At 51.7% G+C, this 23,298-nt stretch overlaps 2 protein-coding genes across 3 annotated transcripts; both read right to left on the reverse strand.

Annotated features, from left to right (window-relative positions):
- Window positions 1-548: 548 nt before the first annotated feature.
- On the reverse strand, window positions 549-13,564 carry vps37ba (VPS37B subunit of ESCRT-I a). The gene is made up of 4 exons (XM_035435705.1): window positions 13,357-13,564; window positions 5,560-5,731; window positions 1,285-1,367; window positions 549-1,063 (listed from the first exon to the last, which is right to left on the reverse strand). The coding sequence occupies exons 1-4, from the start codon at window positions 13,459-13,461 to the stop codon at window positions 608-610; spliced, it is 816 nt and encodes a 271-aa protein (XP_035291596.1). The 5' UTR covers window positions 13,462-13,564; the 3' UTR covers window positions 549-607.
- A 515-nt stretch (window positions 13,565-14,079) lies between these two features.
- On the reverse strand, window positions 14,080-22,743 carry abcb9 (ATP-binding cassette, sub-family B (MDR/TAP), member 9). 2 transcript variants are annotated; one of them, XM_035435701.1, is made up of 12 exons: window positions 22,359-22,743; window positions 21,168-21,917; window positions 20,057-20,171; window positions 19,601-19,731; window positions 18,963-19,168; window positions 18,338-18,535; window positions 17,884-18,012; window positions 16,710-16,898; window positions 16,278-16,451; window positions 15,729-15,888; window positions 15,186-15,322; window positions 14,080-14,923 (listed from the first exon to the last, which is right to left on the reverse strand). In XM_035435701.1, the coding sequence occupies exons 2-12, from the start codon at window positions 21,835-21,837 to the stop codon at window positions 14,606-14,608; spliced, it is 2,427 nt and encodes an 808-aa protein (XP_035291592.1). In that variant the 5' UTR covers window positions 21,838-21,917; window positions 22,359-22,743; the 3' UTR covers window positions 14,080-14,605. The 2 variants fall into 2 exon arrangements, with proteins under 2 accessions (XP_035291592.1, XP_035291591.1); XM_035435700.1 differs by having other exon boundaries at window positions 21,168-21,884; window positions 22,359-22,742.
- Window positions 22,744-23,298: the final 555 nt, after the last annotated feature.

The raw sequence follows: 23,298 nt of genomic DNA on the forward strand, positions 1-23,298 counted from the left end.
GGCATTAAAAACAAGTTATTTGCTCTTGCAGGTCTGTAAAAACAGCACACAGTAAGGTCTCGGTTGTCTGCTTGCATATGTTTCAGCCTGGTCCTGTCGCTGTTGTGTCATCCACGGCTCCTGGCTTCACATAAAGCTTTTTCCCCACCAGTCGTAATATTGGAAAAGCTGCAGATAACAAACCATATCTGGCTCCTTCATCGACAGAGCGCGACCAACAAAACCAAAATCAACAGACATCAGGAGGAAAGCTTTCCCCTCACGGTGCTCTCAAATCCACTTAAATCCAGCCGGCTTTATCTTTCTTTTATAAAACATGAATAAAGGCAAGATTCTATAATCAACCCCCCCCCCCCCCCTTCCTGATTAGATTCTAACGAAACGGGGGTGGGAAGCAGCCCCTCTGCAGACGGACAGTTTTGTTGTAGACGCTGCTGCTGTAGGCGGGTTGTGTTTGGACTGATTAAGACAACGTGCTGCCCCCCTGCGTTTCCGTGGGCGACGTGCTCTGTGCCCCCCCCCCCAAACCCCGAGCACCCCCCCAGCACCCCCACCCCCCCCCCCATCATCCTCAGACACGCACGGGGGCCTGCAGGACCGGAGCCCGTCACTGCATGATGAAGCCGGGCTGGGGGGCCAGGCGAGGGGGGGGCCGCTGCGGGTACTGCGGGAAGTAGGGCACGGAGGGGGCGGGGTAGCCGGCCGTTTGCCCCGCCCGGGGCGGGATCTGGGGGTAGGGGGTGACGGGGTACGGGAGCCCGGGGGCGGCCTGGGGGGCGACCGCCGGGGGGGGCTGGGCGGGCGGGGGAGGGGGCGCCCTGCGGGGCTGGGGCACGGGGGAGCCGTTGGCCCCAGCGAAGAAGGAGAGGGGCGCGGCGGGGGGCGCCTCCGGGAGACGGGCGGGCGGGGCGGGGCTCTGCGGGACCCTCTGTCCCGCCACCACCATCTCCTGCAGCTTGTCGATCTTCACCCTCCTCAGGTGCGCCAGCTTCCGGCTGCTCTGGTACCCCTCCACGAAGGCGTCCAGCGACATCTCCCCCTCCAGGAAGGAGTCGGCCATGTTCTGCACCGGGACGGGGAGGGGACAAGGGGGGGGAAGAGAGGAGCCTCAAATTTAAAACACAGACCCTCCACCACTGCCCTACAGAGAATCATCACCGAACCATCAGCGGTTTGAGTTAAAGGCAAATTCACCTCCGTCTCCTCCTCCATTTTAACGCGGTATGGCGGGAGGGGCGTGAGGGGCGAGGGGCGTGAGGGGCGAGGGGCGAGGGGCGGGCTTACCTCCGTCTCCTCCTCGATTTTGGCTCCCTCAGCCTGCAGCAGGGCCAGCAGGGTGTCCAGAGAATTGCTCCCCGAGCACTGATCTGTGAAGCACAGAGACACAAAAAACCACACATCACACAGGGCTGCAGCCACACAGAGACTACCTGGCCCCTCCCCCTGTGACCTGGCTCCTCCCTCTCCAGCTAGGCCCCTCCCCCTCTAAACTGCACATCACACTCAAACACACACCAGCGCAGCTGAAACACACACCAGCGCAGCTTGAACACACACACACACACACACACACACGCGGGCAATCAACCAAAACCTGCTTTACATACAAGGCTGCTCACATGGTAGCACGTGTCTCTGTGAGCACTCTGTGAAAACCGTCTTCAAAAGACTTCGCTGAACCTTGAGTGGGAGCTTTCTCCGAAAATGCTTCTTGACTCCAGGCACCCCAGTGAAGCGAGCTTCAGTAACTCAGGCCGAGCAGGTTCTCCCGGCTCATAAAGAGGACAGGCTCCCAGCTCCACGCTAATGAGCAAAACTCTGAATTCAATCAGCGATGACGGCAAAGACACGGACTGACGGTTGACGTCCAGTGAATCTCAGAGTCAGTCCACGTGACCCGTGACCTCATTTAACCCCGCCCAGCCAGGTCAGCGCGTTCACCCGCTCTCCCGCCACCTCGCCCCCCCCGAGAAACCTTAAACCTTGAAGCCAAAACCTTCCGGTAACTCCTGCCAGTGGCTCTGAGCCTGGGGGAGGGGGGGGGGGGGAAGGGGAGGGGGGGGATCAGGTATCCGATGAGTCACCGCGAGCGCGGGCGGAATGGACACGTCTCCACGGCTACGGGGGCGGGGCGTCCCGCGCCGGTTACTCCCCGACCGGGGTCACGGCCAGGGCCCGTCGCCGCGGTCACGCCCAAAAAAAGACCAGCCGCTCGTTTAATTTAGTCCCCGTCGGAAACGTGCACACGCACGTGCAGCTATGCCTGGAATTCGCCCGCATTCCGAACGCCGGTCAAAGTACAAAGAAAACCGCGAACTCCGAACGATGTCCCACGCACACGCCCTCCATCAACAGGCCACCGAGAACAACCGAAATGAGCAATCAGGGTGGCCTTACGGAGGGAGCACACCCAGCCGATGACTTCCTGGACTGATGTCACAGGCCAGCGGGAAGCTAGCAGGAGATATGGGGGGGGATCTGTCGTAATAGGATTCTACACCTACTACCCCGGAGACTCCATGGCAACCACTGGGCCAATCATAAAAGCAAAAGGACTCAAGGGGGCCACCAATGATATAATAATATAACTGTATTTTGGGAGGGCGGGATTGACATTAGTGGGGTGCAGGTAGGCATGCACAACAAAAACTGCGCAACAATTTTATAGCACCTATTACATATATTTTAGGTACACATCCATTTTTAATTACGCTTTCAATTATGACATAAAATTGCTGCGTGTTTTAATCTTTTTGCAGTGCGTGCGTACCACTTACGTCATCCCCGGGTGGGAGGGAAACTCCGAGAACGTGTGGAAAGCAGAAGCAGGAAGCAGGAAGTCACACGTTCACACGTCATCATGCCCTTACGTAGACTCTTTCTGTTGCGTAAAACGAATTCGGCGAATGCTAACTGTAACTGACAACTCAAAGCAATATCCCTCCTAGCAGAGCCCAGCGCTGTGCTACAGAATTACTGCTAACATCTGTCTTTGTCTGCTATTCAAAAGGCAAAGGATGCCCTTGAACTACTTAAGAAAAGAAAAAGGAAAATCAATCCTTCTGTTCTGGAATGTTCCTTTTTTTCAGCCTGCAGATTCAAAGAGGCCCCATAAGGGGACTGTGTGGGCAGAGGCAATCTGTCCCTTCCTGAACGATACGAACCAATATCCCCCTCTTTCATCCCCACGAAACGGCAGGCTGTCCAGTACTCACACGCCCAGTCTGTGGCGTCAAGATTTTTGAACAGATTCGAACGGCCTCTGCAGTAACTGCCAGCTCTGCAGGTGGGGTGGACTCAGTCTACAGCGCTCCTGTACGGGACAGGTGTACGGGACAGGGTGTGGGGCGGGGGTCGGATGTCCCGTATCGCGCTCACAGAGGCTCTCCACGCGGCTGCATTTGCGCAGCTAACGCTCGTGGAGAGGCACTGCATTTCCTCCCCGGCCCTGCAGGGGGAGCCATAACCCTCGGGCCCCCCTCAGCTCGGCCCCCGCCGTAACCCACGGCGATGCGCGGGGTGGTCGGGCCCCTTTGACCGTATAAGGAGAGCGAGCCTGCCGGTCAGGAGACAGCTTGGCGGTAATTGATTCAGGGATGTCTGCCAAACACCTCCCCCCCCCCCACCCCACGCACGCCCCCCCACGCTCTGTTTCAGCCGTCCCGCGCGCCCACAGCACAAAGGGACAGTGTTGTGGCGATGAGCCCGGGGGCGGGGGGGCGGGGGGGGTCACTGTCTGCCCTGGCACCCCCCCGCCCTCCACGCCGTGGCCTTCGCCAGGCGGCCGTCGCCACGGCAGCGGATTTAAAGGGGAGAAGCATGAGGGTGAGTCACCCAAAACAATACCCCCTCTGCCAGGGGATGGGACTGTTCATCTGGGACAAACAGGGCCCCTCTCTCTACCTCTCTCTCTCTCACTCACTCCCTTCTGTGTCTCTCTCTGTTTCCCTCACTCTGCCCATCTCACTGTCCCTCCATCCATCTCTCTCTCTCTGCCCATCCGTCTGTCTTCCTCTCTCTCTCTCTGCTGAGCTCCAGAGCAGTTGGGCTGGGGGAACCCTGCCGAGTGTGGAGCAAAACTGGGTCAGCCAGGCTGGGGGAGGAAAGTAGGTTACCTACATTTCACACAAAGCCCCCCCCCCTCCCCCCCTCCCCCCCAGGGGTTTGTTTACTTCCACCAGAGATAGTAAAATAAAAAAATAAAGGAAATGAAGCGGCAGAGTATTTCAAAGAGCGGCCAAATGCGAGTAAACAGAAGCAGAGAGAGGAGGGTGACGGAGCTGAGCTGTAAAAGGACGGGGAGGCGGTCACAGAGGAGGCGCACAGGAGCGCACCTCCCTCACTGACCTCCCACACTGACCAGCCCAGCGATATACCACACAGCCAAACACCCCTGCCCACACTGAGGAACTTAACCCGACACCAGTGTGACTACTGTTTAGGTATATATAAAATTACTAGCCCTAACCCTAACCCCCCCTCATAACCCTAACCCCCCCCTCAAGAAGAATGAGAGTACCCTCCCTTGGGGGGACCGTAACACTTTCTGCTCCTGCGCGGGACAAAAGAATGAAGCCAAACTTTAGCGGTGTCAGGGCACCAGGAGCTCCCCAGAGAGGGGTGAGCATTGTTGACTCGCTGTTTTGAGCAGGTTGCCTGGCGACAGTTCCGTCACGCTGGCTTTCGGGTGACACCTGTTTTAATTAGGACACGCACAGGGGGCGGGGTCAGGGGCAGGGGAGGGGGCGTGGCCACAGCACAGGCCTGGGTCACAGACACTGCAGAGCGATGGAAGGAGGAGGGAGGAGCCAGGCCGGCTGTGACACACTGCCCGCCCTTCACCCCCACCCCCACCCCCCCGGAGCTGTCAGTATCTGGCGGCATGGGAGACCAGCCGTGGAAAAACACACAGCGAGACCTGGGCAAACCGGTGAGGCCTGTGTGTCAAACACACACACAAACGCACATTCACACTCACTCACACACACACACGTATAGACACTCACACACACACACACTCACACACATTCACACACACACACACACACATACACACACACAAACACACATTCACACTCACTCACACACACTCACATACAGACACACACACACACACACACACACACACACTCACGTACAGACACATACACACACACAAACACATTCACACTCTCACACACACACACTCACTCACACACACACACACACACACACACACACACATACACACACACACACACATTCACACTCACTCACACACACTCACATACAGACACACACACACACACACACACACACACACTCACACACTCACACTCACACTCACACTCACACTCACACTCACACTCACACTCACACTCACACTCACACTCACTCACACACACACACACAGACATTCATACTTACACTCTCTCACACACACACACACACAGGCGCGCGCACGCACGCACGCACACACAGAGACACACAGGTATGTGTACAGAGGAGCGTTCCTGTATGTGTGATGTGTGTACATCCATGAGCAGGCGCACTAAAACCACAGTAGTCCAGAGCCCTTACCCAGGGTGGACTTGCGGACCTGGTAGGCCTCGAACAGCTCCTGCAGGCAGCGGTAGCGCTTGGTCAGCTCGTTCTTCTGGCAGTCCAGCCTGGGCTGGAGCTCCAGGTTCTGCTCGGCCAGCGTGCGGTTCTCCACCAGGGTCATCTCCTTGGACCGCTGGACCTCCAGCACCTTCAGAATACATCACACATCAACATTACCCTAAATATACATCACACACCAACACCGTTACACATACATCACACACCAACACCATGACCCTAAATAAACATCACACACCAACACCATTACCATTCATATACATCACACATCAACATTACCCTAAATATACATCACACACGAACACCATTACCCTAAATATACATCACACACCAACACCATGACCCTAAATATACATCACACAGCAACACCATGACCCTGCACATACATCAGCTGTTCCAACAGCCTGACTGTACACTGCTTTTCTTCAGTCATTATGTGAACACTGAATACTGAAATGCCACACAATCTCTCTTGTTTTTTTACTACAATTCTTTACGACGTTAGAAAGCCCGGTAAAACATTTGCTTTTACTAACTTCCACCGCTAACCATTCCCGTTCACTTGGGAAATACTGCTGCTCACTGTTGGGAGGTGAAAAAGGGGAATACTGGTCACAGTTCAGTGTGAAGTTGAACATTTTTAGCTGACAGTGAGGCGTTTAACTGAAACAGCCCTGGCTGAGCTAATGAGGTGGCTGTCCTGCTGCACTGCAGGGGTAATGTGTCACGGATTCCCTGTGTGTTTAAAAAGAGCACGGATCTCTAACAGAGCACAGATCTCTAAAGGAGCCCAGATCTCTAACAGAGCACAGATCTCTAAAAGAGCACAGATCTCTAAAGGTGCACAGATCTCTAACAGAGCACAGATCTCTAAAGGAGCCCAGATCTCTAAAGGTGCACAGATCTCTAACAGAGCACAGATCTCTAAAGGAGCCCAGATCTCTAAAGGAGCACAGATCTCTAAAGGTGCACAGATCTCTAACAGAGCACAGATCTCTAAAGGAGCCCAGATCTCTAAAAGAGCACAGATCTCTAACAGAGCACAGATCTCTAAAGCCACACAGATCTCTAACAGAGCACAGATCTCTAAAGGCGCACAGATCTCTAAAGGAGCACAGATCTCTAAAGGAGCACAGATCTCTAAAGGAGCACAGATCTCCAACAGAGCACAGATCTCTACAGGAGCACAGATCTCTAACAGAGCACAGATCTCTACAGGAGCACAGATCTCTAAAGGAGCACAGATCTCTATAACAACACTGTGTAACGTCCCTCTCCACTCCCCATCCCTAACGCAGATCTCTAAAGGAGCACAGACCTCTGCTCCCTGTCTCTAACGCAGATCTCTAAAGGAGCACAGATCTCCGCTCACCCATCTCTAGCGCAGGGGCAGCTGGGGGGGGGGCGATGCGTGTCCGGGGGGGGGGGGGGGGCGATGCGCGTCGACTACGCCTGTGTTTACAGACGGGAGCCAAACGGCCTCGCCGGGAGCCGCTTCTCCAGACGGCGTGTTTTAGAGAGGGCGGGCAGACACTCTCTCTCTCTCTGTCTGCAGAGCACAACCCACACGCCGGCCTCCCACTGCTTTCCCGCCATTATCCCGCCGCTCCTCCCGGCCGAGGGGAGTCAGATGCGGTCAGCAGCGGAGCGGCGGCGGGTCCTGTGGGAGCAGGAGGCGCACGCGCTCACAGGAGGAGGCTTTCAGAGGGAGTCCTCACACCTCCCTAAGTGGAGACAGTGAGGGGGGGGGGGGGGAGGTGTGGAAAGACACCGCTGAATATAACAGAATGTGACTGTAATACAGCCCTGTGATTCCCACCCTGTTAAAAATAAACGCGTGCTCGGGTATATTCAGACTCTTTCCACAGCCCTCCCACCGCCCTCAAATTCCTGAAAATCTGCGGTGTGAAAGGCATGCGGCCACTCAGGGCTCGGCTCCACCACACCCACCCCTCAACCCCCCCTCCCCCCACCACACCCACCCTTCAACCCCACCCCGCCCCCCACCACCCTTTCCACCCCTGTGGAAGACCCTTCTTCTAACAGGTCTCCAGCACCTGGCTGCTCTTTTCTGAGCCTGAAGACACGCAGCCGTCGGCTGGCAGGGTTGCCGGGAGACGGGTTGCCGGGAGACAGACCGCCGCGTAGCCGTGAGCCTGGCGCACACGCTAGCAGCACGCGCAGCCCCGGGGCCTGGGGCTCGGCCGCTCGGACGCCCTTCACGGGCCAGTGAGCGCGGGCGGCTCTGAGGATCTCCCCGTTACTGTCCCACAGAAACGCCTCCCCACAGCACCTGACGTACGAGCTCATTCCTCTCCACGCGCGCCATCGACCCGGCCATCCATCCTCCTTATTCCCTCGCTTAAATCAGAGAAAACGTGCACTAAACGGAGCGGGGAAAAGGCCCTCTCTCTCTCTCTCTCTCCGCTGTCCCCTCCCCTCGCTCAGACAATGGGGGATTGGGCAACGGGGTCGACCGTAAAAAAACTCCATTTACAGGTTAACCGTGCGAGCTCGGGCCGTCCCGCGCGAGTCACGTGGGAGTCGCCCTTCGCACGAGGACGTGACGAGTTTGTGTTCCGACTCGGGAGTCAAGCTCCAAGCCCAACGGCTCTGCCTCTCTCTCTCTCCGCTCCTCCTCCTCGGGAGGAAGAGTAAACACGCGGTAACACCGTGTCTGTGTGGGCATGACGCAGCACAGTGCTAAATCACGCGCTTCACATTCATCCACTGAGACGACACTCGAGTCCTCAGGTCCCCCCCGTGAAAGAGACTTCAAATTAAACCAATCTTACATGCACTGCGCTGTTTACAGGAAACAGCCACAAAGAGGCTTTTTACAGAGTAGCAAAAACCAGGCCTGAACCCCCAAACAGCAAGCATGTGAGGTAAAATAAAAAGAAAAAAAAGGAAAAAAAAACTAGTGGGGAGAAAAACCAACAAACGGTGGCGAGAAAACGTTCCCGGTGGGGAAGAAGTCTCGGGAGGAACCCGGCTAAAGAGGGGGAGCCCATCCTACACCCATTTCCATCACAGCGGGGTATTCCTGGTACTCCGGGCGGTATGGGGGTGTTCCTCTGGCACGTGTCACTCAAGCGCTCGGTACCGGGAGACATGCTGTCCCCGCCCCGGACGGCGGGACGTCCTGCCACCGCATGTAGGGAGCCGGTGTGGGTAAAGCCGTGGCTGCGGAGGAGATGGGGTGGGGGGGTCAGGGTACAGGAGCTCTGTTGAGACCCCCCCCCTCCTCGCCCCCCCCCCCCCCCCCCCCCCCGACGATGATCTCACGGCGGACTACAGCCCACACAAGCCGCCGGTCCGCTTACAGCTCGGGGTCGACCACGACCTGACCGCGATACTCCACCCCCCCCCCCCCCCCATTCCACATACAGCGTATGAGTCACCCGTTGGCCAAGAGCGCGGCTGTAAACTCCGCTACACTGCTGAAATTCCCACGAAACGGCCTCCACACATCTGGGCACACAATCATCCCCCCACATCTGGCTGGGCTGGAGTTCCTGAAAGCGCAATTGTCTTGCTTTAGACCACAAACTCGCAAAAAAAAGCTCCTATAGCACACACCCTTATAAACTCAGCAGGCATTAATAAAAAAAAAAAACTAAAAATGTCTTTCTCTGCACACAGAAACAGTCCATTTGTGAAGAGGCCAGTGCCACGCTCTTTTTAATTCACGATATTCCCCAGCGGAGGGAAAGACGTGTTCCGATCGCACCGAGGAACCGGGGGTGGGGGTGGGGGTGGGGGGGGTTCGGTGGGAGTGAAAGTGCCGTGTCTGTCCAGTAACAGCACAGCAAGGACCAGTATGACCCGGCGGGTTCTGTTTTTAACAGAGGAGCTGCTAAAATGAGAGATTTATTTTTGGTTGAACACAACCCAAGTTAAAAATAAAGGTTAATTTTCACACTCAAATGTATTTTTAAAAAAATGATTTAAATAGCATGCGAATCTCGAACCATTGTTGGACAGCCCCACATCCCTTCAGCAGCAAAGTCAGCCACAGTGCAGGAGGGTGTAAGGTGGCAAATGTTTGACTTTCAGCGTGAAGCGAACAAAAAAAAACTGCATAACACTGCTTACAGCAAACACTGTTTTAGACCATGGACTATTCTAAAAATCAGTTGGAACGAGCGCACATTCGAAAGGCACTTCCACAGGCGGTCAGACACACACAGGGAACATGTGGGGTCAGGCTTGTGGTTTAAATTGCAATTCGCCAAAACCACCGTCCAGGCTGAACTCAAAAAGACGCCTAATGCAGCACTTCTTCCCAAAGGTCTACCTCACCGGTAAAAAGCTGCTGCTGCTCGCAGAGCTATCAGATTCAACCTGAATGATTTACGGAGGGCGGTGCAGGCAGGAGAAAACCAATCAGCCCTTCCAGCTCCGCATTATGGAGCACTTATACCCCCCCCCCCCCCACCTGCAGATTCAGCTTATTCAAGACAGGGTGTCTTAGCGCATCTCATGGTGAAATACGATGGTTTCCCAGTCCCTGAGATTCGGCGGGCAGGTTGCTGGGTTGCAGTCTCCAGGCCCCCCCCCCCCCCCCCCCACCCCAGCTGGGCCTCGACCGACGCTGCAGGTTCCCCAAGGCTGTTCTGACCTGACCTCTGACCTCATCTTCAGTAACCCAGAAAAATGTGTCCCTCTGGAGACTACTGCCACACATGTAGCAGTAAACCCCCATTGGCAGTTTGCATCCGGGAGGTCCAGGCTCTGAGAAATTAACTCTGAAACCAGCCAAAGGTAAATAAATGAACCATACAGAACCCTCTGCTTCACAGGTACCGGTTTTTTTTCCCCCGCTCGGTAATCTTCCGAATTTCAGGCCCAAGCGTACAACCGTCAACAAATTCCAGCCTTGTGCTGTCTCTTCAGCCTGAGCAAACACTTGCTTTTGCGTAGGAGAACCCCCACCGCGAGACACACGGGAGTACGAGGCGTTTAATTTCTTCTAGACTCTTCCAGAGAAAGCTGGCTTGAATTGAGCAGTGAAGTGCTTGGGCTCAGTTCAAAGTCAGCACTTGGCACTGAAACAAATAATATAATCTAAATGAATCTACAGCATTAATCTGAAGGGTTTAGCAGCAGACATGCCTATTGGCAGCGTTCAGTGCTTCACTAACCAAGGCCCTGGTCTCTCCTTGACCTCTGCAGAATGTTAGTGCCACTCTGGTAGAGTTTAAAAACTCCCAACCGACATTTCAAGGACTCGGGTTTTCAAGGTGTACGCAGCAGCTAGCTGGAGTTCACCCTCAGAACGACTGATACCCATATCTCAGAAAGCAAACTCACTGCTGCGCACCTTTTTTGGAAAAAAACAAAAAAAAAAAACAATCATGTGACACTGAGTCAGACCTGACGACGACAACACCTGAAACATCACAAAGCTAACAATGGAAGGAACATCACAGGACAGCCCCAGTGCTGAGTAATAATTACGAAACCTATTGTGTTCTCAGGTTTCCAAGAACAGCACTCTGAATTTGACCCGAGTCGAGGAGTTCAGCTAACTTTACTTCATGTTCTGATAAGAAATATGAAAGTTATTCTGACCAGCTGATAAACACAATCACCTTATATTTTAAACTAATTTTTTTTTTTTTTTTTTTTACTACTGCTTGAAACTGTGCACGTTTGTGAATGTTGCTTAGCCTTTTCAATATAACAGCAAGCCTATTTTTGAAAGGTTAGGATAACAAAGAACGATAATAACTACTGTCCACAGTCAAGACTGGTGTATGAAAAAGACAGAGAAAGTATTCGGATACACATATATAAATTACCTACTTAATGATAATGCCTTCTCTTCAGAGTCACTGAAAACCAATAGACTAAATATGGCATAGTTTTCAAAGCACAATGCAACACATGACTAGTTCCTTTTATATAATGCATAAACAAACCCATCATAAAGACTGCTTGTACAGAGACAACCCACTCTATGCAAACACAGGCAAAAGAGTCACCTTACTCCCAGCTCCGCATTTGCAATGAAAAGCAAGGGGAAATGTAAGGCCGGATCTTCCTTCCCGGTGAGAACGCTTAAATTAGCCAACCTAAACGTCTAAATAGTATTCGATTCAATATGTTGCATTAACCTGTAACTAAACAGAAAAAAAATCCGGCCTGCGAAACTCCACTTCCCAGGCCCCATTCGGGCGAGGTTGTAGTCCACAACCAACAACAGGAGGCGCTGGAGAAGGTTCAAGGCGCTTTAAAACACTAGGCTAGCTTTTACCATGTGCTCATTACACGAAAAGTTCTCGATCTTTGGGCTGAATCAACAACGAATTTCAATACAAAGCAGATCTTGAGAAAAATGTATGTTTTGTAGTAATTTACAAGTTCTGTTTTTGTTTGGTTGTTTAGAGGAAAATTCATCCAGGGTGATAATTAGGGTTTTCAAAGCGGACCGCGCGACATCGCGATTAAGAGTCCCCGATCTGGCCGCTAATTGCATGGTTCTAGTTTCAGACTTGCTTTGCGGCTTGAAAGCGGCAGTGTGCATGTGTGCCAGCATTCCAAGGACAGGTTATGCAACTTAAGCAACTCGTGCACTTTAAGTGAGAAATTAATTCTGACATAGGTAATGCATTATTTCCACGATCATACACCACAGACCAGACGCAAACAGGGAACACTTGGCCATATTCTACGGAGCAACAAATAGGCTAGACATCGCTAGCTAGAGAAATGCTAATTCGGAAAAGATTACGTTTATCTTACGACCCCCCTTTTACACGAATGCCCTCGTATTAAAAGCGCCGCAGCTGTGGGATAGGAAACTGCTTGCCAGCAGGTTGCAACTCCCTGCTCGGTTCCAATGAGTGACAGACAGGACACTGCGCTTTTGCGCCGCAAGTAAGCAGTGCCAATGTTGCACCAGCTGTACTTTCAAAGGTACACAGCGACTCTTTAGCTAGCTTGCCAATATTTACTTGTGTGTGTGTGAGAGAGTGTGAGTGGGGTGGTGGGGGTGGGTGCTACATAGCTAGCTGTTAGATACCGAATAGTCCCATGGATTAATTGACATTCTGTATTGAGAAAGGTGCATGGCGAAGACTCGGCTAACGTTACCTAGCTAGCAGTAAAACCATCTTATTTTAGTGCAGTAATTCAACACCCTCGTGTTCACAAAAACAAGCCTACATTGTCTACCTATTATACATTCGTAACTACTGTGGGGTTTGACCAAGAAACGAAAATATTGCGTCAAACAAACAAAAACTTGCTCGAACTATTGAACGGGACCCCTACAATGCAAGACTACTTACAAACCACCAAGATAACAATGACAGCTAAAAAGTTAGCTGGGTAAAAATCCAGTAAACGTTCAGGGCTATCGAGTTCGCCGCAGCTAGCTACATTAGCATGAGTCAATTGTTTGCTCCTTAATGGTAGCGTAAGTCAACAAGAGGCGTGAACCGAGTTTTAGCTACAGTTGCTAGCGCCCTGATCCCGACTTCTTCCAAGTTCACGTTGGCTAACATACTGATAAATGATCCAGTGTTTTTTTATTTTAATTTTAAACTTTGGTACCGTATAACTAGTTCTATATTTAGAGAATGTTACTTATGAAGTTTTAAAACTAAACGACCTATAAAATAGATACCTCAGAGTCACGTTCGACTCTCACGATTCTATTTGCAGATTATTGGCGAAATTGCTAATGTAATGTTAGCGAGCTAATGTTCAACGATTGCGAATCCAAGTCATAATCATCATACTTACCTCCTCCATTTCTTGAACGATACTGTTAAGCTTTTCATCGTCTTCCAGCAATTCGTTTAACTGTGTCAAAGAGTAAGAACTGAATTTGTTCCCGATCCCGGACATGTCTACCGTGGTGGAGTGCTAAAACGAGTCCCGTTTTGTGGTTCCCTTCTGGCTTGATCACAAGAATAAACAGCAGTCCAATTTTTTCAAACCGGAAGTCTGTGGGTTTCTTCGCCAGAAGTATCAAATCAGAAGGCAGGATCACCGACGTCATTCAGCGTTTCACAAAAACACACGGCATGATCGTGATACATCAGTGTAAATTACGACACGAAGGAGGAAGTCCAAAGTAAGCATGTACAATCAAAAATAATTTATATAGGCCTACTGTAATAGCAGTATTACATGCGTCGTCAAAATGAATTTGTATTATGAATTTTGATTTGGTAGTTGTGTATGGACCCCAAAGCAGTAAAGGTGTGCATAGACAAAATATTCAGATTAAGGAATTGATGATGACAGACGTAATCCGAAAATACAAAAACCAAAACTATGACTAAACGTGGATTTGAAACCTTTAACAATTAGGTCACTGTCATTCGCATGGAGATGGACAATAAACACCATTCCTGTGTGGTGGCCACGTGAAGTTGCCTGTCCTCTATATTCCAATTTGTCGACAATTTGTCGATAACCTTTCTAAACAGAAAAATAATTATCACGTAGCCATTTCTCAGATCCATTTAACAATTCAGTATTGCGGTATATTCAGTATCCTTCCGCCACACTTAGGTCATCACACCATTGTTACGTCACTTCAGCTGATTTAATGACATCTCCATTGTAACACGAAGGCCTCCCACTATATCTAAAATAATTTAAATGTACACATTGGCCAACAACCTCTGATTCACAAAGTTATGACATTTCTGAGATTCGTGAATCTGATGATTCTCAGTGCAACATATTCTGTCGTTTTACTCTTCAGCGGCGCCTGGAACACCTAGAATCATATTTAAAAGTTATTTATATTTTATGTATATTGTCTACGTCTGACACCATGTGAGATTTTCGTACTACTTAACAACTGACCTTGCACCGTCTGAGGTACCGCTAGTCTCAAAGTTATGATTTTAAATTTCTTAACGCTTCAAGAATACAGAAGTCCGTGGCAGTCAGAACGAGCCGCGGTTCCGCCGGACAAGGCGGAGAGCGCGTGCGTCACAGTCCCTCGAAACTCGGCCTCCTGGCCCACGCGATCCCCTCAGTACCGCGGGCCGTCCTCCGACTCGCTGCCGTCTCGCGCACGGCTCAGCCGGCTCTCCGGTTGCCGGGCAGGCTCCCGCGGCGACGACGGCGACGCGTTCAGCGCCTCCGCTCCAGTCTCTGCGCCCAGGACCTGCCTCTGCACCAGCTTGCAGTAGAGCCCGCCCCTGGCCATGAGCTCCCTGTGGGGCCCCTGCTCCGCCACGCGGCCCCGGTCGATCACGACGATGTTGTCCGCCCTCTCCACGGTGCTCAGGCGGTGCGCTACCACCAGCACCGTGCTGTCCCGCATGACGTCATTCAAGGCCTGCTGAACCTGAGGGGGGGAGGAGCAGAGGTGGCACGGGCGTGAGGCTGCCTATCTCTGCTTCTTAATAAGATCTAATTGGCCACAGCGTATGGTCTCTGGGACAATATGAACGCTTGTACAGAGGCGCAACGAGGTTTTGGACACACTCGGCCCATCTGAATAATAATCACGCTAGTGAACGTGGAGCAAAAATGTGTCTGAAAATGAAAAAAAAAAGACTTATATAGGAAGCTGAAACTGAAGCGCGTTCTTCCCCGGTCTCACTCACGACGTGCTCGCTCTCCGCATCCAGGGCGCTGGTGGCCTCGTCCAGGATCAGGACGTGCGGGTTCCTGACGAGCGCGCGGGCGATGGCCACGCGTTGCTTCTGCCCCCCCGACAGCTGCGCGCCCTTCTCCCCCACGCCTGTCTCAGGGGCAACAGGACGGGCAAGAGCAGAGGAGGGTGCGCAAAAAACATGTCAGACACGTCAAACGGTGAAAACGACAGGTTACCGGAACCTGCAAGGTAAACCAGTACAAATGCTGACAGGGGCCCTTTGGCAATTCATCTGCAAAGCCAATAGATTTCCAGGTACTATGAAGAATGCAGAGACTGGAACTAGTAGTAAATTAAATTCTGAAAATGATTAAAGAAGACTTGTTGTGCAATGTCCCAGAAAATCTTTACACTTCTACAGTGTAACAAGGCACTTATATAAGTGTGGTATAAGTTCACTCTGGTATAAGTGCCTCCAGTTGTTTTTTTGTTTTTTTACAGTTTTGTCATATGCAGTTCTGGTATTATTCCGTTCAGTAGGCCTTGAGTTCACCTGTATCATAGCCCTTGGAGAGGCTGCAGATGAAGTCATGTGCATTGGCCTTAGTGGCAGCCTGCACCACTGCATCCATGGGGGTGTCCGTTAAACCATAGGAGATGTTCTTCAGGATGGAACGAGCGAACAGGACCGGCTCCTGACCCACCAATGCCACCTGAAAAAAATAAATAAATAAATAAACATTTAACCCTTTAAAGCGTATGATCACAAATATGTGATTAGAAGGTTCTTAACTGAACAACATTCTAATGCTGATGTCACAATCACTGCTCACTGGTAACTGACAAGCGATGCAGTTCTAGAACACAGACTTGAAATGTTGAAAAAACATTTGCAAAAAAAAACTGCTCCTCAAGAGAGTTATGTACACTACTGCCCTCTAGTGAATAAAAATGATATAGCATGATTAGCTGGAAGCCTGAGGCAGGGTTTGTCTACGCGAAACTGAACAGTCCTTTCCTGACAGGTTCAGTCGTTTTAATCAGTGTATAACAGAGCTTGGCCGCTGCCATTGGCTAAGGCTCTCCTGTGATGCTATCTCACCTGAGAGTGCAGGTAGGAGTGCTGGTAGGTGTGCACAGGCCTTCCGTCCAGCAGCACCTGGCCCTGCAGCGGGGCGTAGAAGTTCTCCAGCAGGGACACGCAGGAGCTCTTCCCGCTGCCCGACGGCCCCACCAGCGCCGTGACCTCGCCCGGCCGCACCGCGAAGGACACGTCCTGCAGACGCGCGCAAAACCGTCACTACAGCACCCCGACACGCATCTACTCTGGGCTACTTCCGTGCGGGTTCAATGCCTTTTGGGATAGAACAGATCTGGCAACCCTGTTGGGGTCTTATTACTAATGGTGTCAGATCCTGAACATGATGACAAGGTGCCATTTTGAAACAGGAGCACAGATCTGGACTAGAAGGCCATGCCATGTCCTGCGCGCCTTCACCAGCCCACCCAAACCCAAACAGTGCAGCCACAGTACCTTCAGTATCTCCGCCTCGGGACGGGTGGGGTAGGCGAACGTCACATTCTGGAACTCCACCAGCCCCTTGCACACCTCGGGGGCCTCCCGCCCGTCCCGCGCCAGCCTGGGCTTCCGGTCGATGTGCTCGAAGACCTTCTCCGCCGCGCCCACGCCCTTCATGAGCCCCGTGTAGACGGACGCGATGCTCTGAAACACGCGGCGCGCGGGAGAGCGGGTTCAGCGTCGAGCGATAGCAGTGCTAACCAACCCCGGTCCTGGAGATCTACCATCCTGTAGGTCTGAGCTGCCCAACCCTGGTCCTGGAGATCTACCTGTCCAGTAGGTCAGGGGTACCCAACCCTGGTCCTGGAGATCTACCTTCCTGTAGGTCTGAGCTGCCCAACCCTGGTCCTGGAGATCTACCTGTCCAGTAGGTCAGGGGTACCCAACCCTGGTCCTGGAGATCTACCTTCCTGTAGGTCTGAGCTGCCCAACCCTGTTCCTGGAGATCTACCTTCCTGTAGGTCAGGGGTGCCCCACCCTGGTCCTGGAGATCTACCTGTCCAGTAGGTCTGAGCTGCCCAACCCTGGTCCTGGAGATCTACCTTCCTGTAGGCCAGGGCTGCCTAACCCTGGTACTGGAGCTCTACCATCCTATAGGTCTGAGCTGCCCAACCCTGGTCCCGGAGATCTACCTTCCTGTAGGCCAGGGCTGCCTAACCCTGGTACTGGAGCTCTACCTTCCTGTAGGTCAGGGGTGCCCAACCCTGGTCCTGGAGATCTACCTGTCCAGTAGGTCAGGGGTGCCCAACCCTGGTCCTGGAGATCTACCTTCCTGTAGGTCTGAGCTGCCCAACCCTGGTCCCGGAGATATATCTGTCCAGTAGGTTTTCACTCCAGCCCTAACAATGCACAGATCTCACTGAGCTGCCAATTCATAGAGTCAGGTGTGCCAAATTAGGGTTGGCGTGAAAACCTACAGGATGGTAAATCTCCAGGAACAGGTTTGGTTACCACTGAGCTATAAAGCAAGAGCACACATAAACACACACAATTTCTATGTCACATGACACCTTCAGTCAGTGGCTACAGTGAACGGGGAAGTAATACACTATGTTGTAGTTCCTCTGTTGAGGCAGCGGTACACCGTGTTGTAGTTCCTCTACTGAGCATGCCCAGTGATGAGACCCACCTCCAAGCACTCCCCCAGCTCCAGCTCATAGATAAAGAAGGAGATGAGCGTGCCCCCGCTCATCTGTCCCGAGACCACCAGGTGGCCCCCGTAGAACAGGATGCCCACCTGTAGCGCCAACTCCGAGATCTGGGACAAGAGGGAGGGGGGAAACGCTCAAAAATCTCACTGCCTTTTTAAAAATCAGCACATTCTAACTATTAATCAGTATTACTACAGTGAAACGCATGCACGGTCCTCTACACACAGCTGGGACAGCTGTGTTTGAGTAGGTGTGTTAGGTAAGTACCAGGGTAGTACATACACAGTGATGTTTGAGTAGGTATGTTAGGTATGTACCAGGGTAGTACACACACAGCAGTGTTCGAGTAGGCGTGCTAGGCGGCACTAGGGTAGTACATAAGCAGCGATGCTGGAGTAGGTGTGCTAGGTAAGCACCAGGGGTAGTACGTACACAGCTGGACCACATGTAGCAGGCGTAGGCCAGGGCTTGCTTCTTGTTCAGCTGGAACATGTCCTGCAGCCGCGCGTAGTAGGAGTCGGCCTCCTGCTCCTCAGTGGCGAAGCTGCGGACCGTCCTCATGGCCGACACGGTCTCCTCCGCCAGCTTGTTGGCCTGTGCCAGGGCGTCCTGCACCTCCTTGGTCAGTTTCTGCGGCACATCGGGAGGAGGAGCGGCGCTTCACGAGGGGCTACGGCATCACCGGGTGCCTGCTAAAGAAGGCACTAGCCCAAATAAAGACGCTTCCTGGGTTTACATCCTGTGTCTATCATTTTATTTTCATCAACACGCATTCAGTGCGATATTTTAAATCTGTAGCACAATTTGGAACGGCCTGTTACGTTCGCGCTCCTTGTGGCAACCACCTCTGTCAGTCCCAGGAGTGTGCGGATAAGAATGTTAGTTTTTCACTCTCGGTAAAACACAATAAATGCAGTGAATCTTGCATCTGAAATGAGTTTTGGTAATTCGAAACCAAATGGAACCTAAACGTTGTGCTCACCAACACCGGAAGGGCCCCTGAAGGGGACAGAGGGAGGGGGACAACCCCTGTTTTTTCTCTACTTTTTTTTTTTACCTTGTAGTACTCTCCGTAGAGCGCGGAGATGACCGCGATGAAGGGGAAGCCCATGATGGTGACGACGGTGAGCTTCCAGGACATCCCGAACATGAAGAAGCAGAAGCCCAGGGCCTTGACCAGGCTGCGCAGGAACAGGTTGACGTTCTCCGAGATCAGGTCGCTCACCTGCGTGGTGTCGGAGGTCAGCCGCGAGGTGATGTCACCTGGAGGACGAATCACAGCAGACAGAACCTGCCTACATGACCTGGGGTAGGGGCGGAGTTTCAGGAAGCAGGACTACAGAGTTAGCTGGATAACTGCACTGAGTAAAACCCAGAACAGCTCTATTTACTTCAGTCCATGTTCCAGATTTAGGAGGGTTCCGGTTTTTACTCAGTGCAGTCATCAGCTAACTCAGTAATCCTGCTTCATGAAACAGGGCCCAGAGGTGTATTTCACAAAGGAGGACTACAGAGATAGCTGGATAACTGCGCTGAGTAAAACCCAGAATAGCTCTTCTTACTTCAGCCCTTTTAAAAATAAGCCACTGGTTTCATTTTTGATGGTGGTTTTTGCCGCAAAGTTATATGTAAATTCCAAAGATGGCGCTGCACAGCCCCAGTCAGTACATGTACACAGGTAAGCTTGTAACACACCTGTGTGGTTAGCATCAAAGAAGCCGATCTCCTGGCGCATCAGCGACCTGAAGAGGAGGTTCCGCAGACGGACGTTCAGCCTGGCGAAGGTGACGGAGAAAACGCCACCTCGCACTCCGATGGCGATGGAGCTGGAGAGAGACAAGAGCGATCGAGACGACGGTCAAACATTACATCACAGGCATTTAGCAGACGCACTTATCCAGAGCGACTCACATTATATACCCAGTTATACAGCCTGGATGCATACTGGAGCAATGCTGGTTAAGTACCTTGCTCAAAGGGTACAACGGCAGTGTCCTACCGGGGAATCGAACCTGCAACCTTTAGGCTACAAGACCAGCTCCTTAGCCATTATACTACACTGCCGCCCCAAACAATCGCCAACACAGGGGGACTCTTCTGGACCAAGCGAAGCCCTATAATGTGGCGTTTCAGGATGTCGGAGGTAGTCACCTGACCAGGGCCAGCACCGTCAGAGTAACCATGGGCTTGGTGAAGTGCTCCATGCTCTTGTGAATGACGATGCCGTCTATAGCCAGCCCGGTGTAGTACGGGATGAAGGCCTCGCCTGAGAAGGAGAGGGAGGTGTCACAGCCACGCTATGATACTCAGATATAAAAAAAAGCTTTCTCCGTGGGATTCTCCAACTTCATGCGGTGGTGTCAAATAAAACACCCTTGGGAATCATAAAATGAAAACAATAAAAAATTATTTTTTGTATAGACTCCTTGCGAGATCACTTTATGACACAGGAAGTTGTATGACTTGATGGAAGATATATTTTTTACAACATGAGTTGACTGATTAACTGATTAAGCACAATAGTGCGTGCATATGCAGTAACACTAGAAAGATTGCACCAGTGACTGCAATACTTTGCAATACTTGCGCAAGGTGACTCAGATTGGCACATTGCCAATCCTGGAAAAGTTTTTTCTTAGAAAAGCACATCTATAGCTGAAAGCAAACAGAATTTTTACATCAATTTTTTTGGAAAAGCTTTTCAATTATGAGTGTCGAGACTTGTTCTTGGCACGTATGTCCATTATTCTATCTCTGAGACACGGGGTAATCATTGAAAATTAGAGTTATGTCATGTGGTGACATTCCATAATGAAGTTGTGGGAAGGGGGTATTCCCTGTTCCCTGCTAACATGTGGGATATGAATGATGGAGAGACTCACAGATAGAGGAGAGACTCACAGACAGAGGACAGACTCACAGACAGAGGAGAGACTCACAGAGAGAGGAGAGACTCACAGACAGAGGAGAGACTCACAGACAGAGGAGAGACTAACAGAGAGAGGAGAGACTCACAGACAGAGGAGAGACTCACAGAGAGAAGAGAGACTCACAGACAGAGGAGAGACTCACAGACAGAGAAGAGACTCACAGAGAGAGGAGAGACTCACAGACAGCAGAGAGACTCACAGAGAGAGGAGAGACTCACAGACAGCAGAGAGATTCACAGACAGAGGAGAGACTCACAGACAGAGGAGAGACTCACAGATAGAGGAGAGACTCACAGATAGCGGTGAGACTCACAGACAGAGGAGAGACTCACAGATAGCGGAGAGCAGGAGGAAGATAAAAGCCACTGTCAGCAGGCCCGCATCCTTCCGGCAGTAGGACAGAAGACGGCCGACCGTAGCCCCAGAGTGCGGTCCGTCCTTCGCCCCTTTCCGTTCCTCCTCCTCCTCCTCACCAGGGGCCTCCTCGTCCACCTCCTCCTCCGCGGCGGCTGGGTCCACCAGCCTCTCTGACTCCTCCTTGCCGCCGCCCCTGCCGCCGCCCCCGTCGGCCACCGCATCGCGCGACCGCGCCAGGAGCCGCCACAGGCACGCCGTCCCCACGGCCGACCCGCACGTCCAGCCGAACAGGCCGAGGAACCAGGGGTCGTACACGAGGGAGCCCTGCTCCGAAAACACCAGCAGCTTGGCCAGGGCGTAGGCCGTCACCACCAGGCACAGGAGGTCGCAGACCGGCCCGAGAGCTGAGGCCCTCCCGGGCCCGTCCGCCCTGTTCCGGGACACCCCGACGGCGCCCCCCACCAACAGGGACGCCCGGACCAGCAGGAGCCCCCACAGGTCGAGGACCGAGCGGAACACGTCGAAGTCGCGCGCGTCCTCGGCGAACACCGCCGGGTGGGACCCGCGCACGTAGAGGACGGTGGTTACCACGACGTCCGCCAGGACGAGAAGGAGGCTGCAGCACACCGCTGCCGCCGTCCTCATCGTCTCTCTCTCTCTCCCTCTCCGCAAGGCTTCAGGCGTGCAGTGACCTGAGGATCGATGCGACAGGACAGGATCAATACCTGGGGAAGAGGAGGCTAAGGTGGAGAGCTCACTCTGGAAATAATCAGTGCGTTATTCTGATATTATGGTTTCTGGATGAATTCAGTATTTATGTGTCGGATAACTAGTCCCCGCTATTCACGCTGAATCACGGAGCGAAAACATCGTTAAAATGTGACTTCGTGTCAACATAGTTGGACCAGCTTGACCCAGAAGTATTTTAACACGAGCGCGCGGAAAATGTAACCCCGTAAGATCGCAGCACCGAATTCCAAGCAAGATGAATTCTGCCTATATTGGCATCCTCTTTCAAAAGTTAAGATCATTTCCATATAAATAATAACACAGTAGAAGGACAAATGACCTGTTGTCCGTAGTAGGATAAAAATACGTAGCCTAATTTAATTAAGCCTACCTAAACATTCGTGCGCGTAAAGTCATGGGGGGGAAATTGCATTTACCTCGAGTCAAACTGCGTCTTTTCTCTCCCTCGCTTCAGTCTGCCCCGGACAGCGGAGAACATCGGGAGTCATGAATTTTTCACTGTGCAGTACGGAAGCCGGTGTTTAGAAGCTCCTCCTTTAATATCGCATGACGGACAGTCGTAGCTTGTTGGCTTTACCGATATCTCCGTCCTCATCTACGTTTCGTAATTGGGATACACAGCGCCTTTGCTTTGAAATTTCACGGAGAGGGCAGTCGACTGCAAGCAGTCTCGTAAAATGTAGCAGATGCGAATTTCCTCATACCTTGATACGAAAGTGGTTGCCACAACACTGCCTGCCTTTCGTCCTGTATCCCGGATATTTTCGTCACTTCAGGACTAATCTTTAAGGAAGTGGCAGTTATTTGCTTGTAAGCGTTTTACAGTTATCGGTAGCAACTTTTTCTTCGTGAGAAGTGATCTGAAATTAAACACATTTAGCAATGGGATGAAATAGAAAAAAATGCTCAGTGAAAATTAATTACTGCCAAAAATAAGGGCAATAGACAATAGGTAGCTACTTTATTTGCATGTTTTTATTATATTTGTTTGTTTTAAGCACTTATTAGGCTAGTGTTTTGAAACAAGTGAAGAAAGACAGGAACATGTTTTGAAATTAATTAGTTTGTAATTTTTTAAAGTTTGTATCAGATACGTTAGCATTGCAGCTGAATTAATTAACCTCCTATATTAACCTCTCACCTAAAGCAAGCCCAATAAACTTTGCTAAAAAAATGACCGCCAGCGGTTTCTCGAATATCTCATTTTCGATGTTCTCCTCCCTGGCTGTTGCTGTGTGACTTCTGTGGTATGAAGCTCTGCCTTGCAAGGAACCGCAACATAGCTGTAAGTTTAAATCGCACAAAGACAAACTGAATAACCGTAAAAGTGTCAAGGAACAAAAACTGACGAGGGGG

Source organism: Anguilla anguilla, chromosome 10, assembly GCF_013347855.1.
Source record: "Anguilla anguilla isolate fAngAng1 chromosome 10, fAngAng1.pri, whole genome shotgun sequence".
Classification (NCBI taxonomy): domain Eukaryota; kingdom Metazoa; phylum Chordata; class Actinopteri; order Anguilliformes; family Anguillidae; genus Anguilla; species Anguilla anguilla.

Excerpts from the sequence above, each read along its gene's own strand:
- vps37ba (XM_035435705.1), bottom strand. The coding sequence starts at position 13,461 with ATGTCCGGGATCGGGAACAAATTCAGTTCTTACTCTTTGACACAGTTA. Across the intron at positions 5,732-13,356 it reads TCGTTCAAGAAATGGAGGAG|GTGCTGGAGGTCCAGCGGTC; the intron begins GTAAGTATGATG and ends TGTATTCTGAAG. Across the intron at positions 1,064-1,284 it reads AAATCGAGGAGGAGACGGAG|AACATGGCCGACTCCTTCCT; the intron begins GTAAGCCCGCCC and ends GTCCCGGTGCAG.
- abcb9 (XM_035435701.1), bottom strand. The coding sequence starts at position 21,837 with ATGAGGACGGCGGCAGCGGTGTGCTGCAGCCTCCTTCTCGTCCTGGCG. Across the intron at positions 16,899-17,883 it reads AGCTGGGGGAGTGCTTGGAG|AGCATCGCGTCCGTCTACAC; the intron begins GTGGGTCTCATC and ends CGCGTGTTTCAG. Across the intron at positions 16,452-16,709 it reads CCGAGGCGGAGATACTGAAG|GACGTGTCCTTCGCGGTGCG; the intron begins GTACTGTGGCTG and ends GCGCGTCTGCAG.